General features: G+C 50.3%; 4 protein-coding genes across 4 annotated transcripts; 3 read left to right on the forward strand and 1 right to left on the reverse strand.

Moving 5' to 3' along the window:
- Positions 1 to 11: 11 nt before the first annotated feature.
- Positions 12 to 2,647, forward strand: MAA_05866 (RING-12 protein; the record flags this gene model as incomplete). Its single annotated transcript, XM_007823864.2, has 5 exons — positions 12 to 143; positions 456 to 599; positions 656 to 716; positions 773 to 2,403; positions 2,474 to 2,647. 5 exons carry the CDS (start codon positions 12 to 14, stop codon positions 2,645 to 2,647), a joined length of 2,142 nt encoding a protein of 713 aa, XP_007822055.2.
- Positions 2,648 to 3,234: 587 nt separating this feature from the next.
- On the reverse strand, positions 3,235 to 4,170 carry MAA_05865 (uncharacterized protein; the record flags this gene model as incomplete). The annotated part of the gene is made up of 1 exon (XM_007823863.1): positions 3,235 to 4,170. The coding sequence occupies one exon, from the start codon at positions 4,168 to 4,170 to the stop codon at positions 3,235 to 3,237; it is 936 nt and encodes a 311-aa protein (XP_007822054.1).
- A 3,582-nt stretch (positions 4,171 to 7,752) lies between these two features.
- On the forward strand, positions 7,753 to 11,837 carry MAA_05864 (abc transporter; the record flags this gene model as incomplete). The annotated part of the gene is made up of 2 exons (XM_007823862.1): positions 7,753 to 9,553; positions 9,619 to 11,837. The coding sequence occupies 2 exons, from the start codon at positions 7,753 to 7,755 to the stop codon at positions 11,835 to 11,837; spliced, it is 4,020 nt and encodes a 1,339-aa protein (XP_007822053.1).
- Positions 11,838 to 16,075: 4,238 nt separating this feature from the next.
- MAA_05863 (uncharacterized protein) lies at positions 16,076 to 17,277 on the forward strand (the record flags this gene model as incomplete). Its single annotated transcript, XM_007823861.2, has 2 exons — positions 16,076 to 16,591; positions 16,681 to 17,277. 2 exons carry the CDS (start codon positions 16,076 to 16,078, stop codon positions 17,275 to 17,277), a joined length of 1,113 nt encoding a protein of 370 aa, XP_007822052.2.
- Positions 17,278 to 22,299: the final 5,022 nt, after the last annotated feature.

Genomic DNA, 22,299 nt, shown 5'->3' on the forward strand with positions numbered 1-22,299 from the left:
TGGTTCCCAAAATGGAGGACAGGAAGAGGCCCGCCATCGGCGGCTCCGATGATCTCGCTGCTCCCCCTAGTAAGCGAGTCGCCGTGAATGGTTCCAAAACAAAAGATGATGCGATAGAGCTGAAGGAAGAAGGTTGGATCGAGGTGAGTGTCGCACGAGCATGATTTTCGATGCCTCTTCCGGCAACCTGGCACACGACCACACTATTGCACTCGGATTTCGAGACTTTTGGTACTGGTTTCCCTTGTCTGAGTGGTGCTTTGGGACATTTGCGACCCTGATCCTGACGAGGCTTGCGGGTATCGCATGGCGTCGTGAGGGGTCGTAACCAGCGGCACACTTGGCCTTCACTGCAACAATTTTGGCTTCGACTGTCTCGACTGTGGTCAGGCTCTGCCAATGAACGATTTTGGTTGTTCTTCCCCAATGACTTTTGTGCTGACGATCAATCTTAGGCCTATACCAAGGGGGCAATTTACCGCCAAATGCAAGAGTACAGTCGTAAAGCCGCGACAGCTGAATCACGCCTCGAAGAACTGCATAAACGATGTGTACATCATGATGACCATTTAAGGATCATCGATGGCTGGTGGCGCCAAGTAAGTGCCGAAGACGACTACTATCGACGCAGCCCAAAAACTAACAGGCTGGCTAGTTACTCGAGGAATTGGAAGTTGTAGCAGAGCCTACCTTATCTGGAAATGCACCCACGACAGGTACGGAAGAGTATGTTGCCAATGTTGGGTCCAATACTAATGCTTGATACTCCTAGATCCACCCTATCTCAGCGCAATCGGTTTCAAAGACTTAAGCGAGTTTCAATCCCATCTCTCAGACAAGGGCAAAACTATAAAGACAAAAGCCGAGTCACTGCTGAGTCGTATTGCCTCGCAGCGTGGCTCCCTGAGTCCAGACGCCGCTTCTTTGGAAGCGAAAGTGAATAACTTGCTTGCCGCGCAGAAGGAATATATGCTGAAGCTGGATCGTTTGAACACAGAGAAGGATCAACTTTCCGAACAATTGAATACCGCCACATTAAGATACTTCAAAGCCGAAAAGAAATTAGATAGAGCCAAAAGCTCTCAGGTGCAAAAGTTGGAGCAGCAGGCTTTCGCAAATGCTACCCGCCCTTCCGGAGCGACGGCAGCGGCAGTAGCGGCATCGGGTGAAGTCGGCTCAGAACAACACGAAGTGAATGGTTCATCGGATGAATTATTGCTCAAATATGAGGAAGCAACAGCCTCTGCAGCGAAACAGAAGGAACAACTGGATTCTATCCTGTCGGAGTTGAAGACGGCGCAGGACGAGAATTCAACACTCAAAGCCCGCCAAAACACTTGGTCAGATGAGGATTTCATCCGAACAGACGTCTTCAAGCAGTTCAAGGCGCAAAATGAGGATCTCATCAAGCGAATTAATAATCTGGAGGCCACAAATAAGCAACTTCGGGAGGAAGCCGAAAAACTGCAGGCAGAGCGGACGTCCTACAAAACCCAACTGGAAGCTGATGCGAGCCAGGTAACACAGGAGTTGGAGGCTGATGTCATAACTAGAGATCAGGACCTCGCCCGAGTTCGTTCTGCTAGGGACGAGATACTCGCAGAGAACACACAAAGAAAAGCCAGCATGGAGCAGGAGAAGGCCTCACTAGGGCATGTCAAGGAATTGATTAGCGCGAAGGACGATCGCATTGCCGCTCTGGAGTCTCGACTTTCGCGGCTTGAACCTGCCGAGGACCAGGAAATGGTCAATGCAGATGATCTCACGGAGCTTTCCGAAGATGAGCTCCGGCAAAAGTATAAAAAGCTGCAACAAGATTTCCAGTCCATCAACCAGGAACTGCCATCCATCGAAAAGGCATACAAGAAGATGAAAGATCAAGCACAGAAAAAGGTGTTGGACTTTGTAGCCATGGAAGAAAAGGTTTCTCTTTTGATTGCAGAGAAGAGCAAAGCAGACCAAAAGTACTTCGCTGCCAGAAAGGACGCCGACACCCGAAACAATGAGATAAGATCACTGCGACACCAAAACAGCAAGAGTACCGAGATCATTACTCAGCTGAAGGACTTGGAGGCACAAAATAGATTACTCCTTGGCAACTTGGAGAAGCAGGTTGCTGATTTGAAGCAGTCAAATGCTCTTTTGACAGCTGAGAACAAGAAGATGGAATCAACGAGTCTCGAGGCGGTAAGACGTTCTGATTCCCTAAACCGACAAATCAGCGACTTGACGAGTTTGGTAAAATCTCGGGACAATGCATCTGCAGCTGTGCGAGAGCGAAATACGGTGCAAGAAGCCGAGGTCGAAAAACTCAAGGTTCGAATTGAGCATACTCAGAAGGACCGAGATAACTGGAAGAACAAGGCGCTGAGCAACTCATCAGAAGAGGAAGAGATGCTTCGTGTAAGTTTACAACCTTGCATTCTCCAATTTTGCCGTGTCATCAGTGTGGAGATGCTAACATACATCGCAGACATTTGCACTATGCACAATTTGCAGGAATAACTTCAAGAACACGGCTCTAAAGACTTGCGGCCACTTGTTCTGTAACAAATGCGTGGACGATCGTATTAGCAACAGAATGCGCAAGTGCCCGACATGTTCACGAGCCTTTGATAAGATGGACGTTATGCCTGTCCATCATTAAGTAATTTAACTTTGATTTGGTGGCATACTGCCACACTGAAGGAACAAAACAATTTTTCATTACAAGATAACGCTTCCGCAAGGGCACCCGCGACTGGATTTGGCCAACATTCAGCTTGGAATGATGCAGCCATGTATATCGATTGCTATTAGAAGTGGGTAATGGGCAGCGATGATAGCTATTCATGATGTCTCTCGCTCGATACGAAGGCTCGCGAAAGGTCGAGGCGTTTTACTAAGTCATGTTAAGTCCGGCACATACCGACGACATGTCATTGTTTGGATATTGTACTACTAGGAGCAGAGGTGGTAGTGGGGTTTGAACTTCGACTGTGTACATGGTAGCAAGTATTATTATAGATCTAAGGATCGTCGGAGTCCGGGAAGGGTGGCGGAGTTTGGGGCTACATTGGATACTTGAATAAACTTTTCAACATTGTTGAACAGATATCTAAACGCCTTCGTAATGCCGGGTGATTGGATACATAAGGTTGTAGGTATATTCACGCTGCTTTTGTCAAGTCTGGGTTGACATAACAAGCATCCTCTATATGACACATCAGTTTGTCTCTTGTCGACTTGTTCAATCTATCTACGTCGAGTAGATCCGAACCCAGTGCTCTCATGCCTCGATGAACTCCCGCTGCTCGAGGATGATCCCCAAGACGCGGCCGGCGACGCGCGAGGACTGGCCGGCCCAGAACCCCAAGTATTGCTGCCCCATCCACGATCATACCCTCTCCTCTCATCATTCCTATTCCTATTCCCCGCCAGGTATCCCGCCGCAGCACCTCCCGCCAAACCACTCCAAAATCCGGGACCCCAAGCAGACCCTGAACTCGACGGTTTCGTCCCAGGATACGGTGGTGGAGGATCGTTCCCGGGTCCCCATCCTCCTCCGCCAAAGCCACCACCGCCGCCGCCGCCTCCGCCGCCTCCCCATCGCCGTCCAGTATTCCCCCGTGCCTGTCTGCCCCCATTGCCGGCAACACAAGCCGAGTACACAATCCACCCCAGCACAGCAACAAACACGACTGTGAACAACCACGCACTCAGATCCGTGCCGCCCCTCCCATCACTGAAATACCCGCCATACGGGTTCGCGATGTGCGGATACCGCTCCTGGCCCTTGCTCGTCAACAGCAAGCTGTACTCGACGCCGCATGAGCCCTTCAACACATAAGGGTCGTCGGCACTCGCGTACCCCTCGCAAATGACGTCCGTACTGCCGAGTTTCAGCTCCTCGGGCAACGTAGCCGTACAGCTCCATTCAATATCTTCACCGCCATACGAAGACCCCTGATTCGTGCAGCGCATGGTATCGATGCTGTAGAGGGAGCATAGCTCTCTTGAGGAGGTGCATTTTAGCTGTGGGATGGCCGAGACGCGGCGGTTGGTGGTTTTGGCGCCGTTGCCGCGGAGTGTGAGGGACTGGACCTGCGAGAGGAGGATGGCATTTTTGGGCCTGGCGGCAGCGGCGAGGATTGGGAGGGCGAGGAAGGTTATGAGGTGGTGGATGTGCATTTTGCGTGTGTGAGTGTGTTTTTGATATTCGATTCTTGACGGGCTCCGTTGGTGGACGTGGTTTTGTTAGAACTTGGTCAGTGTGGAGTTTGCATGTCTCGCGGACACGGGATTCATTGGGATGCCATGTGCGCAGTAGGCAAGGTTGGATGTAGGAGAAGTCTTTTATGTGTAATGGCGAATGTGACAAGTTAGATGGTTTAGAGGCAAACTTCTGAATTGCTGGAGAGGACACGATGTCCAAAGTGATTCGATTGAGGTTCGTGTGGCAAGTGCTGAGTGACGCAGCGTAAAACGGGCAAGCTTGACGCCTGAGGTCGCGGGGAATGGCCTGATTGGGTGCCCCGAACCGGAGCTACCCCTCCATGGGCGGGCAGCCACAGGTGGCTGCAGCGGAAGCTGCTAGCATGATGTGGCAAGTGCGATCGTACTCCAAGGGTCCATAAATACTGAGTAACAAGTACGTACGACATGGCAGCCCATCAACCACCAATATTCCAATACGGCTAAAACGTCGACGTATACGTCTACGTCACCAATTACAGCCGCTACCCTGTCAGTCCTCAAGACTGTCAAGATGATTCTGATGCGCACCGGAAAGCCAAACTTGTTGTAGGGAACTCGGGTCCCGGACAAGACCGAGGAACCCGTCGGTCTGCTAATCTGCGTTTGCCTGGCGCTGCAATTCTGAACGTTACGAATTGAAGTAGGTAGTAGGGATATGGCGGTGGGCGTATACTCCATGTCAGCCCCAAGTAGACGACGTAAGCAGAAGTATTGTATTGAGGGATGCCTTAAAACGTGATTCACGTTTGCACGACATGCTTGCCCCCCTCTTCGGGTGCGACAGCCGAAGTTGGCCTTGGCCACGTTCTCGCATCCTGAAGTAGAATGCGAGAACATTCATCGAGCATGGCATTCCAGACGCCAGTTTTCACAATTCAGCCTCCCGGCCCCGGCAGGCCATCTCGGATCCTAGTACCAGTCATAACTTTGCTGGCCAGGTTGGCATGGTGGGGCAGACGGGATTCCAAGTCATGGAACGGGATTGACAATTGACATGGACCAGACGGTTGTTGATCTAGCCTGTCATTTGCCGCAGGAGTTGGTGTGAGGCAACAGCAGGATATTGGATTGCACCAAGCTTGAGTCGTGGAGAACGCTGAGTCTTTCATAGGCAAGCATTCAATGTTGCTCTTACTTGCCTATGTTCTCTTGCATGCTCCTGTGTGACGGGTGATTGCGAATCATAGTCACTCATGCCATCAGCCTCTCTGGACTCCTACACAATTCCCAGTGTTGGTGAAACGTCGTGATCAAGGTAGGCAGATACCAATTCCAGTCTCCGCATATGCCTCTGGTGTTGTGCTTCAAGATTCAGCGGCCTGCCGTCAAGACACGCTCCCGATCTTTAGACCAGACTTGGAGATCATATGTGGGAATTGATGCCTGCTCCAGGGATGGAAACCCTTTCTGCCTCCTACCCTACTTAAGTTAGGTAGGCAGCTGCAGAAGTACCTACCTACCGGAGTAGGTGTGTGGTGTATCCAGTGACTGACGGCCAAGCAGAAGTGACAAGGGCGACCGACATCTCGTTTCTCATTAGCCAGCGGCGGGGACCGAGAGAATACGTACCGTACGGTCCTAGCTCGTTTAGCCCTGCATCAGCCTCGTCGCGGCTTCCACTGGCCGATCCTGTGCTGGCAACATTGAAAGGCCAGTGGGCCACCGCGGGCTCGGACTATTCCAAGACCCCGAAACATCTAGTCTGTTGATATCAAATCCTCACAGTTCAACGCTTTCACCCGGATTTAACAGCCACACACTAGACATCGACCAGACCGATTGACTGGATGTCCAGGCTGGCTGATGTGACCTGCACCGGAACGCTTACTGCCGCGTATGCAAGCATGCAAACCCTCCAGACCCTGCTGTACTTTGGTTGTCAATCGCTTTCGGGTTGCTGGCCAATTGATTCTATATCCACCCTGGAATTTGTACCAATTGACATATTGTATATTGTGAATTCGCAACATTTAATATATTTCTCGCCTGGGTACTCTGTACGTTCTGATGGGCTATATTTCGCGCATCTCAAGTCCCTGGCGGATAATTCTCCAACATGACCTTTTTTTTTTGCCAAGCCCGCCCATCTGTGCCATGTCGAGTCTAAAAATACAGACGCAAGTGAGGCCCTGATGTATCCCAGACTGCAAAGGTGGAGCGCCGCCGAAAGGAGGCAGGCGCCCGCGACGGTGATGAATCAGGCAACAGGGGGCAATTGAGCATCCATCTCGACTTTTTTCACTTTGCACACACAACGCCGCCCGGTATCAAGTGAAAGGCACGGTTGCGCACTGAGCCATGACATCGTTTATGAAACGAATAGCTCTTCAACACATGCCCCTTGCCGTACTGTTTTCACACACATGAGTCATCTTGATGTCCATTTTTGCTTTCGTCCAATCTCGAGGGCTTACCCAAACATCAACGGCATCATCCAAATGCAGGAATATTGTACTGCCATCTTGCACGCCCCAGTCGTGACTCAACCACGGGCTTCCTAGCAGCACGTCCGGCTCCGTCATGGGGTACGACGGCTCCGACCATGTTGCCCCTGTCGCCACACCCACTCGTAGTACTCCGTAATCCGTACTCCGTAGCTGAGATTGAAATCGTGGGCCGACAAACCGCTGGAGTATGTGGATCTGTGGGCCTAAGGGTCAAGTTGAATTGTAGGTGACTGTCCCGGCGTAAAGCCCCTTCCCTTCACCTTTTGTGGTTCAGAACATTGAACCCTTGCTCAGCACACGCCGGCGTCAGCGAGACGAGCAAGGCAGAGCGGCCCCATCATTTCCCAAGCCTCCTCGTTAATTCGATGCCTCGCTGTTCGTTGTGCTGGCGCTGTTTGTGCCCCGACCCAGGCAGTGGGCCCAGTTAGCTTGCATCGCAGCCTGGGTCGGGCGTTGTCATTCCCGGTGCCCGTTGTTCATAAGCACAACTCTGAGCAGGGACGTTGACGTTCTGGCGCAACCAGCCAACAGTCGCTAGTTACTTAAGTACGTAGACTCGGGTTTGAAGTCCGCTCTGGTCGCCTGAAAGGAGAAGCTTACCTGGTCAATCAAAGAACTACAAAACTAGCCGAATGCCCTCCTGTCCTCCTTGACTGCAAGTGGGCAGGCAGGTGTGGTCGGTCTCCCAAAGTCCTTTTTTGCAGAGCTCCTTCCATAGACTCTGGCTCCGTAGCATTGGTCTTTCCCAAAGGAGACTTCGAATCTCGAATCTCGAATCTGCTACTCCGTGTTGCGGTCAGGCTACGTGCGAACTACTACTTAGTAGTCAACGCACCTCTTACTGACGTCCATATTCACCACTCGCATCATCAGTTTTAGATCGAGTTCTTTCCAAATAGCCTCGATTCTCATATGCCAGGTCGCAGAACAGCCTATTTCGCGTCGAGGGCGTCTTCCTACCATCCCAAAACCAAGGTGTCGATATCCTGCTGCCGAAACACCAAACCAAACTCTAGATTCGCACTAGGCGGCCGTTTTTTCTGCGCAACGGCGCGCCAGTGTAGCCATCATGGCTAGCCAACCCGCGGAAAAGGGCACTTTGCCTTCGCAATTCGACTCAGAACGGTCCAGCAGTCGCGCCCGGGATTCCCTTGATGGCAAGGGAACTCCTCAGAATGAAAAGGCAGATCTGAAGCGAGCTCTCACCAAGGCCGACTCCAAAGTGGTTGCTGCTCCTCCCAAGGCCACAGACCCCGATGAGATGTTCCGTCATCTGCCACCAGACGAAGCCGAAGTTCTGAGACGCCAACTCGTTACGCCTGAACTGAAGCAAGGTGTTGCTGTTCTTTACCGCTATGCCTCTCGCAATGATCTCATCATCATAGCCATATCTTCTATTTGCGCCATTGCCTCCGGTGCTGCCTTACCTCTGATGACCGTCATCTTTGGCAACCTTCAGCGCACATTTCAAAACTACTTCTACTCGGCCGGTCAGATGAGCTACAACTCCTTTGTCGACGAATTGAGCAAATACGTTCTTTATTTTGTGTATTTGGCAATCGGTGAATTTGTTGTCACCTACATTTGTACTGTGGGCTTCATATATACCGGTGAGCACATCAGCGCCAAGATTCGCGAGCATTATCTTGAGAGCTGCATGCGCCAGAATATTGGATTTTTTGACAAGCTCGGTGCCGGCGAGGTGACCACTCGCATTACTGCCGACACCAACCTTATTCAGGAGGGTATCTCTGAGAAAGTATCTTTGACTCTGGCAGCTATAGCGACATTCATCACCGCTTTCGTCATAGGATTCGTCAACTATTGGAAGCTGACGCTCATTCTCTCCTCCACCGTCTTCGCTCTTTTGCTGAACATTGGTATTGGTTCGAGTTTCATGCTGAAGCACAACAAAAATTCTCTTGAAGCTTATGCTCAGGGTGGCAGTCTCGCCGACGAAGTTGTCAGCTCTATCCGTAATGCCATTGCCTTTGGTACCCAGGACCGCCTCGCCAAGCAATATGACAAGCACCTTGCCAAGGCCGAATATTTTGGATTCCGCGTCAAGAGCTCCATGGCTGTAATGGTTGCTGGAATGATGCTTATTCTTTTCCTGAACTATGGTCTCGCGTTTTGGCAAGGCAGCCAGTTCCTTGTGGATGGTATCATCCCCCTTAACAAGATTTTAATCATCATGATGTCCGTCATGATCGGTGCTTTTAACCTTGGAAACGTTGCCCCCAATATTCAGGCCTTTACAACTGCTGTGGCCGCCGCCGCCAAGATCTTCAACACCATTGACCGGGTCTCCCCTCTGGACCCCAGCGACGACAAGGGTAACAAGATTGAGAACCTACAAGGAAATATTCTCCTTGAGAATATCAAGCATATTTACCCTTCGCGCCCTGAGGTCGTGGTTATGGATGGTGTGTCTCTTGAGATTCCCGCTGGAAAGACAACGGCTCTTGTTGGTGCTTCTGGTTCTGGTAAGAGTACCATTGTCGGCCTAGTCGAACGATTCTATGATCCAGTTCAAGGTGCTGTCTACCTCGACGGTCAGGATATCAGCAAGCTTAACCTCCGATGGCTCCGCCAGCAAATGGCTCTTGTGAGCCAAGAGCCAACCCTTTTTGGCACTACCATTTTCAAAAATATTAGCCATGGCCTTATTGGAACTCAGTACGAACATGAGGGAGAAGAGAAACAAAGGGAAATGGTTATTCAGGCTGCCATCAAGGCCAATGCTCATGATTTCATCTCTGCTCTCCCTGAAGGTTATGAGACCAATGTGGGTGAGCGCGGCTTTCTCTTGTCGGGGGGACAGAAACAGCGTATTGCTATTGCTCGAGCTGTTGTCTCCGACCCAAAGAGTTAGTAATCTCTTCAGTCATCCCTGTTTTTTTTAAACATCATAGCCAATGCTAACTTCCTTCAGTTTTGCTTCTTGACGAGGCCACATCTGCTCTCGACACCAAGTCAGAAGGCGTTGTTCAAGCCGCTCTGGAGGTTGCTGCTGCTGGTCGAACAACCATCACTATTGCCCATCGTTTATCGACTATTAAGGATGCTCATAACATTGTCGTCATGACTTCAGGCCGCATTATAGAACAGGGCACCCATGACGAACTTCTTGAGAAGAAGGGCGCATACTTCAAGCTCGTATCGGCCCAGAATATTGCCGACGCGGAGGATTTGACTGCCGAGAAAGAGGAGGATATCAATGAGCACCAGGAGGAGCTTATTCGAAAGATGACGACAAACAAGGAAGTGGATCCTGATGATGATATTGCTGCCAAGCTGCATCGCTCTTCTACCCGGAAATCTGTATCCAGCATTGCCCTCCAGAAGAACAAGCCTGAAGGCGAGAAGAGGTATGGCCTCTGGACCTTGTTGAAGCTCATTACTTCTTTCAATGCTCCAGAATGGCACCTTATGCTCTTCGGCTTGGTATTTGCTGCCATCTGCGGCGGCGGTAACCCTACCTCGGCAGTCTTCTTCGCCAAGCAGATCGTCATCCTTTCGCAACCCGTCACTCCTGCCAACCGCGACCAGATCAAGAAGGACTCGGACTTTTGGAGTGCTATGTACTTGATGCTCGCCTTTGTACAGTTCTTGGCCTTCTCTGCCCAGGGAATTGCTTTCGCAATGTGCTCTGAGCGCCTCGTTCGCCGCGTCCGTGACAAGGCTTTTAGAGCCATGCTCCGACAGGATGTCGCCTTCTTCGACAAGGACGAAAATACAGCCGGCGCCCTCACATCTTTCTTGTCCACGGAGACAACTCACGTCGCAGGTCTTAGTGGCGTTACTCTTGGTACCTTGCTCATGATGTCCACCACTCTGATTGCTGCTTGTGCTGTAGGCCTTGCAATCGGCTGGAAATTGTCCCTCGTCTGCATCGCTACCATGCCAATTCTTCTCGGCTGTGGCTTCTTCCGATTCTGGATGCTTGCTCACTTCCAGAGACGATCAAAGGCTGCGTATTCATCGTCAGCCACCTTCGCGTCCGAAGCTATCTCTGCTATCCGTACTGTTGCTGCCCTTACCCGCGAGCATGATGTTTTGAAGCAGTATCATGATTCGTTGGTTGAGCAGCAGCGCCGCAGTCTAATGTCCGTTCTAAAGTCCAGCGCACTCTATGCCGCTTCTCAGTCTCTACTTTTCCTTTGCTTTGCCCTTGGTTTCTGGTATGGTGGTACCCTTATCGGCAAAGGTGAATATGACCAGTTTCAGTTCTTCTTATGTTTCATGGCCGTCATCTTCGGAGCCCAGTCCGCTGGTACCATTTTCTCCTTCGCTCCCGATATGGGCAAGGCTCACCATGCTGCTGGCGAACTAAAGACACTTTTTGATCGCAAACCCACTATTGACTCTTGGTCCGAAGAGGGCGAGAGGCTTCCCCAGGTTGACGGAACTCTTGAATTTCGAAATGTACACTTCCGGTATCCAACTCGCCCTGATGTTCCCGTCTTGCGCGGCCTCAACCTTACCGTTCACCCCGGCCAGTACATCGCCTTAGTCGGTGCCTCTGGTTGCGGTAAGAGCACAACCATCGCCCTCCTCGAACGATTCTATGACCCTCTCTTTGGCGGTGTCTTCATCGATGGCAAGGAGGTTAGCTCCCTAAACATTAATGACTACCGTTCTCACATTGCCCTCGTCAGCCAAGAACCAACTCTGTACCAGGGTACTATCAAGGAGAATATTCTCCTCGGTAGCGCAAAGGAAGTTGTCCCAGACGAGGCGATCGAGTTTGCTTGCCGCGAAGCAAACATCTACGATTTCATAGTTTCACTGCCCGAAGGTTTCAATACTGTCGTCGGCAGCAAAGGCACTCTTCTTTCTGGCGGTCAGAAGCAACGTATTGCTATTGCTCGTGCTCTCATCCGTGATCCAAAGATCCTTCTCCTTGACGAGGCTACGTCCGCTCTTGATTCCGAGTCAGAGCACGTTGTCCAGGCCGCTCTTGACAAGGCTGCCAAGGGTCGCACCACAATCGCCGTCGCCCATCGACTCAGCACCATTCAGAAGGCCGACATCATCTACGTCTTTGATCAAGGCCGAATTATCGAGGAAGGCACTCACTCTGAGTTGATGAAGAAGAATGGACGATACGCCGAGCTGGTTAACCTTCAAAGTCTGGCGAAGCATGGATAAGAGTTTTTGGTCTTTTTTTTGGTGGGGGAATGTTTCATTATTGTGCATTGCATTTCCATCATGTCGCTGTGATATGTCACAATTATTTCCACTTTCTCACATTCTAACGAACGAGATATCCCGGGCTAGACTTAAAAGGGCCGGCTAGGCTTGCTTTGCATACAAGGCGTTTTTATTTTGGTGGAGGTTTCCATAGACAAGAAGAGTCGCATAGCGTTGCTAAAGGGAACGGCGTTCAACACTGGGGAGGAATTTTGACTGTTGTGTTATAAACCATCACATTCATCAGATACTAGCGTAATCAAAAAGTTTCCCACTCTGCCGAGAGAAAGTTGGAGTTCTGTTTGTGCTCAAAGGTTAATGGCAGAAGTAGAAATAAAATGAAACAATTTTTTGTCGTCTAAAGCGACCGGTGCGGAGATGTGACCCATGTCTGGATGGATAGCCTGGAATAATCCCAAGCGACTGTCGATTTTTATCCGTATTCATTTCCGAGGCATGGTTTATCGTGTGATGCTTCCGGCTATTCATTATTCAGGGGTTGGGCGTGCGCGCTCTGACCCAACTAAGTCTCGTCTAAGATCGGGCCGTTCGTGCGTTCGTCACAGCACGCCTGGTTTACCCGCCGCCACGTTGTTCGACGTAAGCGCCACGTACGAGGCTGTCGACGAGAGGAGCAGGCTTTTGTATTTCTTTCCGAGAGCGTGGCTATTGTACGGAGGATCGAGAGGTAAAGTTGTAATAAAAGACATAAAGGGGCAGGCTCTAAAGAGTTAAAAAAAAAAAGGGGGGGGGGGGCTAGTTTACATGTGTAACCATTCGTTTTCGAAGGCACAGGAAAGTTTTGCTGTCTACAGACATGATCAATTGAATCCGAGGGGAAAACGAAACAATATACTAACATGAACTTGATAGATGGGTCCTGTTGTGTCACCCTTAATATCGCACACGTTTCTGGAAACGTGTCGTGATGGAGCAGTAGACATTGACAAGGATGAGCAAGAGACCCGGGAATGCATGTGAATATTGTGCCAATAAACAACGACGGACGAATTGACGCGAGAACAATCCTGGAATTGGCCAGTGGCAGCGGGAGATGCACAGATACGATGGGCCGGGGCATGGTGAAACATTGTAGTTGCGAGCTTCACTTTGCCTAAGCTGCCGAGAGGGTCGAAGCACTTGACTACGGAGTAGTAGTAATGCCAGGAATAAGTGAGACATTGCCGAGCAAAACTGGCTCAAAACGCTCTCCATTTAAAAAGGCAGTTCGGCTCTGGCAGCGGCGTGCTGGAGAGTGATGGTCGATGAGACAGAGGATACGTCGTGCGAGCGAACCGCCTTGACCTGGAACCATGACAGCAGGATAATGAGGTACGTAGTCCGTCAAGCTTGTGCCATCTTGCGTCATGGCCTTGATTCAGCAAGGTCCGCCTGCAAGCCAGTCTTTTTCTTGGTTCAAATCATGACAGCTGAACGATGTGTTTGTCCAAATTATGAGTTTGCTTTGCCCTCAAGCCCTGATGGTTTCTTTCTTTGGGAGGTCCTCTGCATCGGCAGCCGACTCCGTTTCTGGCGCAAGGTGCGTGAATGCTAGCGTCGCTAATCTAGTCCATTGCTTGGCTGCTCGTTTGTGTGTGCCCAAATATGCATGCATGGGTGTTGACCAGCATGACCAAGATACATATGTACTGCGGCTTGAGAAGCAGAATGGCAAAATTGACCATTATCATCGCCATGTGGCCAGAGACAGCAACGACCAGACCCGGAGACTGACTCGGCTCGGAAACAGAGAGCGAACGCAAAGTGACATTTCCTTTCTGGTCCGGCAGAGCAGCCACCGAGTCTTGGCAGGGAACGGGAAACAACAATTGGGTGCCATGCGGGAGACCAGGTCGAGGCCCAGGGTATCAAAGAAGCCGACCGGACGCATAGATACATAAACCGGGCTGCAAGGAGACATGTCATATTGGCCCCGAGATGGAGTCGGCGGCAGGGACTCAACTGGGAAACCGGCATGACACCGGATGACGCAAGACGATGCCATACTAGCTGTTGGATGTGCCGTTGGATGAGCGGTGGATAAAGCGCGGCCAGGCAGAATGAGAATGGCCAATGCCAAAGGTTCCAAAACAAGGGATACTACTTGGCGACGGTAGGCGTGGCGTGCGGCGTCTGGAATATTAGATGGGCGCTGCGTGGATGCAACTTGACAGTTGTGAATTATGGAGCACTCGGTTCAAACAACTAAGTAGTACATAAACGCGTTGTATGTACACCAAGGTACGGAGTAGTTGGGTGGCTTCAGAATCCAATAATCGTGAGCAAGGGTCGCTTGGTGAATTTGATGGATTTGATGAAAGAAAACGAATGCGAGCCTCGTGTCGATCGAGGAGGCCGCGGTCCATTTTGCATTGGGCATCGAGCATTGGGCAGTTTTATGGAAAGAGCAATCGTGTTGGCCAGAAGCTAAAAAGAAGGCAAGTACGGATTACAATCGAGTTGAATGAAACCAGACGTTCCTCAGGTGGTCGGTCTCGATCCCGTTCCAAAACGCTGCCCAAACTCCAGCACAAAGACACTCCGTCCTGTCCACGGGGTTCCAAATCATCGCTAGTGATTTGAGATGTCCCTGCCATCAATTCAATCCAATACCAACCATTACATACAGATTATGTTGTCCGGATATGGCTACTGCCCTCCATGCCACCGTCCTGAATGGGCGACTCTGCCAAGACCCTGTGTGGCTTCCATGTAGCGACAAGTACCAGGAAGGACACCTTCTCACCTCTCACTCACCTCTCACCCACCCCAGAAGATCAATTCAACGCCCGAAAACAATCGTCACGCTTTTGCAATGCAAAGATGACAGTGCCGGATGGCCGCAAACCGTTGACTGTCCAACGCTTGCAAGCGGCAGCGCAGATAAGTTATCCCAACCGACGCCATCAGTTGTGAGACTGACAGAAGGCCGATGCAGTCACCCTCACCTTTGTCGTCTCCGAAGCAGGCAGTGTACATGCATTGTACATGCGTCTAAGTAGCTCCATTCGCAGCTACTTTACGGAGTAAAAATCAATAATTGCCCAGGCACCTGGCTGCCGCATTCATGTACCCCCATGTCGCCGCCCTCAGGTAAAATCCACAGCATCAAGCCCGCCCGACAACAATGTACTCAAGTACATGTATCCACGCTAACGGGGAGCAGCATCTCCCCCCCTGCAAGGCGCCATCCACTTTTTTACGTTTGCCCACCAGGCACAGCCTACTAATATAAGTATTATCGCGAAATAACGCCCGTACCTGAGTCCGCAAGTCCCAGGTCCCTGTGCCTGTGCCTGTGCCTGTGCTGTCCAAGGTCCAACGCGCTCGCTATCCGAGGACCCGCTCGACAGCTCGCCTGTTTAGGCCTGCATTACGGAGTACGCTGTATCCACGCGCCGGATGTCTCCAATCTTGCCCGGTGCTGCTCATCTTTGCTCCTTTCATCCAGCTTCGACTCTCTCCAGAAGGTCGCCTGCCCTACAGACACCGTCTCGACGATCACTGGCCTTGTAAAGAACCCCCAGGAAGTCTGGAAGATAAACGCATATTGGCGGATCATCCTTATATTCGCGAGCTGCGTACAACACGGCCGGCATTGGACCTGCAGCGCAACACTCTATCTAGTTCTCTCGTCGTACGGGCGACGGAGGGCGCGACCACGACACAAATCATCCAAACAATCGTTGCACTCTCTCGCCATTCGCGTCGAATCTTGTTGTTTTTCGTCAAGTCTCGGTGCTTACCACTCTTTGTCAAGCGATTGAGCACTCCCTTTGCGCCGACCGCCTTGAACTGTCGCTCGTTTTCCCAAGTTGTTTCAGCTGGTAGATTGTTGGAAGCCTTCCCAGTGTCTTGAAATACTCGAAGCCACTGACAACGCAAACTTGTCCAAGTCAACCCGGCTCTTTGTTTCCAAGATATCGCCTCCATGGTTTCCTAAACGGCCGCATTTCTTGAAGTACCCCGGCTAGAACGCCAAGGTCGAGAACTACGGAAACACTGATGCATCTTCGACTGCAGGAAGCCGGCTGGTCTTTATTCTTCTGGGCACGTCATTAATATCGTGTCTGGCTGTTTGTTGATACGCAACTCCGCGAAGCCTGGGGCGTATCACGCTTGAGCTTCTGCGGCGCTTCCGATCTCTGTAGCACTACTGGAACAATATGTCGAATGTCTCGAAAAAATCACCGAAAATGGATTCAACCATATTCCACATGGAGCAAAAGTCTAGGCGAAATTATCGGTTCATACCGCCTCGAATAATATTTCCTACCGTCATACTTGCCTTGGCTGCCGCATTTGCCTCACCTGCTGCCGCAGGGAAGGATTTATCTACATCAAAGACATGGGCGCCGGCGTCGTTGCTGCCGACTCTAGATCATCCAGAGCCGTCATTGGCAATGCCACCGCCAGCTGCAGTGTCTTCTACTGAAAGAATATCGAGAAGGCTTGGGAAGAGGGCCAGTAACGGCGAATACTCGTCAATACAAACGGCTCAGTCCGACAAGCGCTCAGCCGCTACCGCAACGAGATCGAACCAGACATCAACTGCCGACACTGCCGCGTCTCCCTTACCATCGCCCTTCGATAACCCTGTCCCTAACGCTTTCCAAGTTCCTGGTAGCGACGATTCGTGCCCAAAGTTCATCGCTGCATTACTCTCGGATCCTACCTTCAAGAGTTGCTATCCTATTTCCATGCTTATTCAGGTATATTGTTCTCGGTTCATGGACTTTAAATACAGAGTTGCGTGTCTTGGTCTTGCAAGCTTCAAATCTAATTACTTCTCGTGCAACAGACTTCTACTTCATTCTTCAACGCTCAGAAGGAGCTTGTGAGCATCGTCAAGGTTCTCGACGCAACATGTGACGTTGATGTCGCAAAGTGTACCGCCTATATGACAGCTGCTGCCCAAAATCTCACCGCAAGTACAAACTGCAAAAGAGAGCTTGACCAGAATCAGACTCAAGTTGTACAAGCCTGGCAGGGCCTACGAGCCTACAACGTTCTCTACTCGGCGGCCTGTCTCCAAAACCCTACATCAAGCTCATATTGCTTTGCCAGCGCCGTGACGAATATTTCGAACCCGTCAGATGCATTTCTTTACTTTATGCCCTATGCGACTCCATTACCCGGTACCTCAGTGCCATCCTGCGGTTGGTGCGTACAGAATACCATGTTCATCTATCATACAGCTTCTGCGAATCGAAGGCAGCTCGTCGCCTCAGTATACCAAGATGCAGCCATCCAAGTCAACACTATTTGTGGGCCAAATTTTGTCAACTCATCTCTACCCGCTGCTGAGAATGGAGCGTTTACAGCCCGAGTGCCATCTCATATCGTCATAGCAGCTACTACTCTTTTCACGCTTTCCCTCCTCGTATGGTTCTTGTAATCGCCGATTTGTTGAACATATCAAACAACTGGCTCATCAACTTTTACTTTATAAGCGACAGTTTCTCGACAACTTAATATACATACATATATATACATACAGTAATGCGTATCCTCCGGCGAAGATTTGAACGACTTACGCTCGATAATTTTTTACACAACCCTAGAATTACGCTCAATCATTTCTCCGCATGTAAAGATACATGTATGAACATTTAATCACCTATATATGCCACCACTATTACTCAATATCTTGAATTTCTCCCATTTGGGTTGGATACTACCAAAAGCACAGCATGACTTGCGAGGGCGTTTCTTTCTTTTATTTTTATTTTTATTTTTATTCTTATATCTATATTTGGCGTATCGACTTGCGATTTCTATACAATGACTATCCGATGCAGTACCTAATCGTATCGCACATTGATGGGTGTACAATGGGGCGTACAATTCCATGATATAATTATTCTGGGCTACAAGGAGCGGGATTTTGGAAGAAGCGTTCCTAATACGTATCTGTCTACTGCACGTATATATACATACGAAGACACAGATTTACTAGGAGCGAGACAGGAGGTGGCACCCTTAATTTTCTACGAGCTAGTAAATTCCTGAATAGAAGCACAAAATTATCGTTGCTGTTAGCTCGTCATCACCTTGGCATTATGAGTGGAATATTTGTGCTAGTCCTGTATTGGTGCTACAGTAAATGTATACAGCCACCAGAAGTGAAGAGAGTGGTACATAGAGCCCGCGAATTTTACAGAAAACGACATCTCATTTTGTCTATCATGTTTACGATTCATTGGTGATATTTGTCAGGGAACAGTTGTATACCACTTCAATGATAAATCGACATAGGAACCGGCCGAAAGTCGTTAAAGTGAAACTCGTATGATCTGCGTGAGAGAAGACGGTATCGCAACATGTGACATATCCCCGGCATCTCGACCGATACTGTTGTGAGACGATGGCGGCACGCATCGCATCTACCCCGCAGAAGGCGCTATGAGCATTCGAGGTGTTATTATCCAGGGAAGTGATACTAGGCACACCATACGCAAGGGAAAAAGGAAATGGTTAGGTAGAGCTTGTTTTTTATTAGGGAGTAACAGTGCCGAAATGCGATCGGCAAATCGAAAAAGAAGAGATTCTGTATCAATTAGGGGCGGCATAGAGCTGTGTGGCAGAACGTAGCTGATGTGATATTGAGGCAGAGCAATGATATGTCGCGTATCTTCGGAGTAGAGTTGTGTAACATGCCGCAGGTCGAAGCCAACTCGATTCTTTTGTGGTGTGGCAAGGTGCAATGCGCAACTCAGCCCCAAACAACTCACAGCTCTCCGATTGCCAGCTCTCAAGCGCCTCGCGAGTTGGTCGCTCCTCGTGGTACTAGTCAGCGTGTGGCCCCAAGAACTTGGTCGATAGTTTTGGACCGCGAGCCAAGATGACCCAAATGTCCAAGGGCGGAACAGAAGAATAGCCATGTGCCTATGTCATGCTTGCTTCGCAACGGTTTGGGCGGCCAGGCAGCTAAATCTCCAGTCATCCATGCCGGACGTCGCGAAATGCCACCGGCCTAACCCACCACGGTGTGTAGATGGTTTGTATGTCAGCCATAAAAAGGGCACCAAAGACAAAATCAACGACATTTCGTGTAACATGTTTGGTAGCTCAGAACGCACTGTGTCAGACAGATACCGCGAAGTATTCCGAGGCAGTAACTACGTACTACGTAACACCGAAACCTTGCCCAAAATGGTGGCAGGCTTTTTTTAGTGAGACCTGTCTGCCTCGGAGATTGCCAATGGACCCGGAGCCTGAAGTCATCTTGAACGGAATGCGGACATGCCTGGCGGAGGTCAGTACGACGAGAGGTAATGACAGGAGGGAGTCATGCATTGTCAGATTGTCTCGGGCATGGCATCAGCAGCCTCCCTATGTAGCTAATACGCTTAACCCACCTCAGTTTAGTGAAGTACTTGTTGACAGGATATTCGCTCAAAGCCGCTTCACCCAAGCTTCATTCTGCTTGGTAGCATGCAACATTGCTTTGGGGCACTGGCGTCTCCGGATGAAGCGATAACCTGTAGGCCGTGACCACTTTGTCCGTGCTTACGCACCTGCACGTGCAGCCCTACCGACCAACTGCCTGTAGTCATTGCAGTGTCTAGGAGACACGAGGTGAAGGTTACACGGCATCCTAACACCGCCTGGAGATGATACTGTTAGTGCAAGTGTCAGTCTGTGTTTGGTAATGCGTACGGGTAAACTGAGACACACCCACGGCCGAGCTGTCGAGCAACTCATGATTAACAAGAACTCTCATGCTCGGCGTCTATTTTTTGACTTTTTTGACTTGTTGTCCTGCCTAAATCTGACGTCTTCACGTCGACGTATGAAGATGTTGAAGTATAGAAGTTGTTCGTAGGACAGAAGTATGTGTAAGAGGTTAATGTGTAGATGACTTCCTGATTAACTCATAGGAGTCAAATCCATGTTGATTCATAATTAACATTCGGCACAGCGTCCTCAAGATATGAGTAGTAAGCAAAAGATTCTGTGTTCGATGACAACGGAGGGAGTGCTCGATCCTAGTAGTAACAAATCCAAGGTCGGTCCCAGACTCCCAGTGCTTCAGATTGGCAGAGTGTCACAATCACACACGGAGAGGCGGAGTGGGATCACAAACCAGAACACAAGGGCAGAAGCTCGTCAATATGTCGAAGCGACGCCCAGATGATGACGACGATGTACTCTGTACGCTGTACTCTGTACCCTGCATGTACGACGACAAGAAAATTTCCACTGGCCCGGTTCTTGGAAACCAGATACATACATACATCCACGCTGAAGTCCGGTGGCGCACGACCATCTAGCGGACTATGCAAACGCCTTCAAAAGGAAGCTGATAATCAAGCCACATGCTAGAACATGCTAGGCTGACCAGGACACACGAGTTCTCCGCACTTGTGGCAAAAAGGGACGATCCGCCCGCCATCAAGTGGCTAAACTAGCTTCATTTGTACCACGCACAAGAGAAAAGAAAAACCCATACAATATTGCTAGCCGGGCACTCGTAGTAATGGGTTCTCGGAGGCAAGGCAGTGTTTGACTCTTCCCGCGGCCAGTACTCTATTCCTTTACACAAACCGTGGGCATTAGAGACGTGTGGGTTTGCCAGCATCGTTCCGGGACACTAAGAGACCATTGAACAGCGCAACTTGCGGGACAGAACTATGCTGACTGGGATGGGAGATGTTTCGTACCGAGACCGACTGTTGGCCCAAGCATGGTGGGCACTGAACTGAACGAGCGGTGTGTCTGAAGTCTGGAAAGCTCCAAGCATGTAGCAACTTCGTACTTGGTGAGGCTAGTTACTGATCTCTATGGTGAATTGCTCATAGGTTTGGCAGCCAGTTCCATATTCTTACAGCCACCATAGTTCAAAGTAGCTAGACCTTATGCGAGTTTCTTGACGGGGACCAACCAGACGACGACAGACTGCTACCTCGACATCCACACCGGAAAGACGAGGCATTTGGTTGAGGGAGATGGCTCGCATGAAGTTATTCGGCTGGTACTATCGTGAAGATTAGTGACCATGCCTATTACCTCTCAAGCAGAGGACGCCTAACAAGACTTGCAGAAGCTAATTTTATGACAAGACTCATCCGACAGATGCTCCCCAGGTAAGGGAAGGCCAAGGCTCCAAGACGGAGAAGATGTCGTCTATCATAGGTGCGTGGGTAGAGCGCTGTCCTTGATGTTACCCGATGCCTCTTCCTACCCAAACACCTAACAGGTAGGTGGGGAATTGCAAGGCAAACCGTTGACAGGATAACCTTGGAAGTTGACAAACAGCCGACGATCCAGAAACTTGGGAGTGATGGTAGTCAATATTTGACGACTCAAAACTTGACAAGGCAAAGTTTTAGGGTAGGGACATGTACCCGGGCACTTCAGACTTGGGCACATAAAAGGCCTGCCACGGAGTGTCCAGACCCAGGGCAGTCGTGCTCAAACTGCTCACATGCGGAAGGAGCACCTCGCAATTCGGGGAAATTGCATGCAACTTGACGTCTGGAGGCATTAGTACCGATGTATTCCTACCAGCAGAGCTGACTGCCGGGAGCTATGATCAAAAGATGGCATGCTGGCATGGCACCTTGCAAGCTGACCGAGCATGGAGCAACAACAGCAACATTTGAGCTTCAATCTTGAACAGGCGGATACCAATCCCGTTGGCGTCTGCAGGGGTCAACAATACAGGCGGCAACAGACTACTGGTACTACTACTGGCACGTAACCGACGATCGACACGGAGCACAAGCCTTGGACAGGGTTGTGTCTGGTGCTACATAAGCACAGATCAACCCTAAGTCAAGTGCCTAACTACCTAGTACGTGAGCTCTTCCAGCCGTTCTAATTACTTTTTTTTCAAGGTAGCTCTGAAGCTTTTGCCAGGCAGCTCACCAGACGACTATGGAGTGAACACCAGGAGAGTCTCGCCTGAGACACGCTTCCCCGCCGACACGTTTGCAACGGTGAAATGGAGACATGAAGCTTCTTCTGGCGCGAACTCATGAATGGCAGTATCCTTTACAGCTGAGAGCGCCCTCGACGGTCGACTCAGATCCAGGATATTATTTTTGTCTGATGACTACGCCGTGCTTCCTCCAGCCCATCCCATTCAACAGGGCCAGGGTAAGGGGTCTTCCTGTGGTTGACCCTGGCTCCGGGTGCATAATGCATTATTATTATGTGGTCCGCTGTGGATGAAAAACGACCTGGACAGTTAGCCCCAAGCAAGCACTCGGTCCAGTTCCTTCAGCTTGCTGCGGGATACACATGCAGAGCCCAAGGCTGTGATATGCACCACAACTAGCCGTGCAATGGGTGCATCGAGTACTCCGTACGGACTACGAAGTACTACTCTCTATGGGCGACTCCATCCCAGCACAAAAACAAAAGGATAGGTGGAAAAAGGGGGGGGGGGGGGGGGGGGGAACGAAGGGGGCGC

The sequence above is a fragment of the Metarhizium robertsii genome (assembly GCF_000187425.2).
Source record: "Metarhizium robertsii ARSEF 23 chromosome Unknown MAA_Scf_2, whole genome shotgun sequence".
NCBI classification, from domain to species: domain Eukaryota; kingdom Fungi; phylum Ascomycota; class Sordariomycetes; order Hypocreales; family Clavicipitaceae; genus Metarhizium; species Metarhizium robertsii.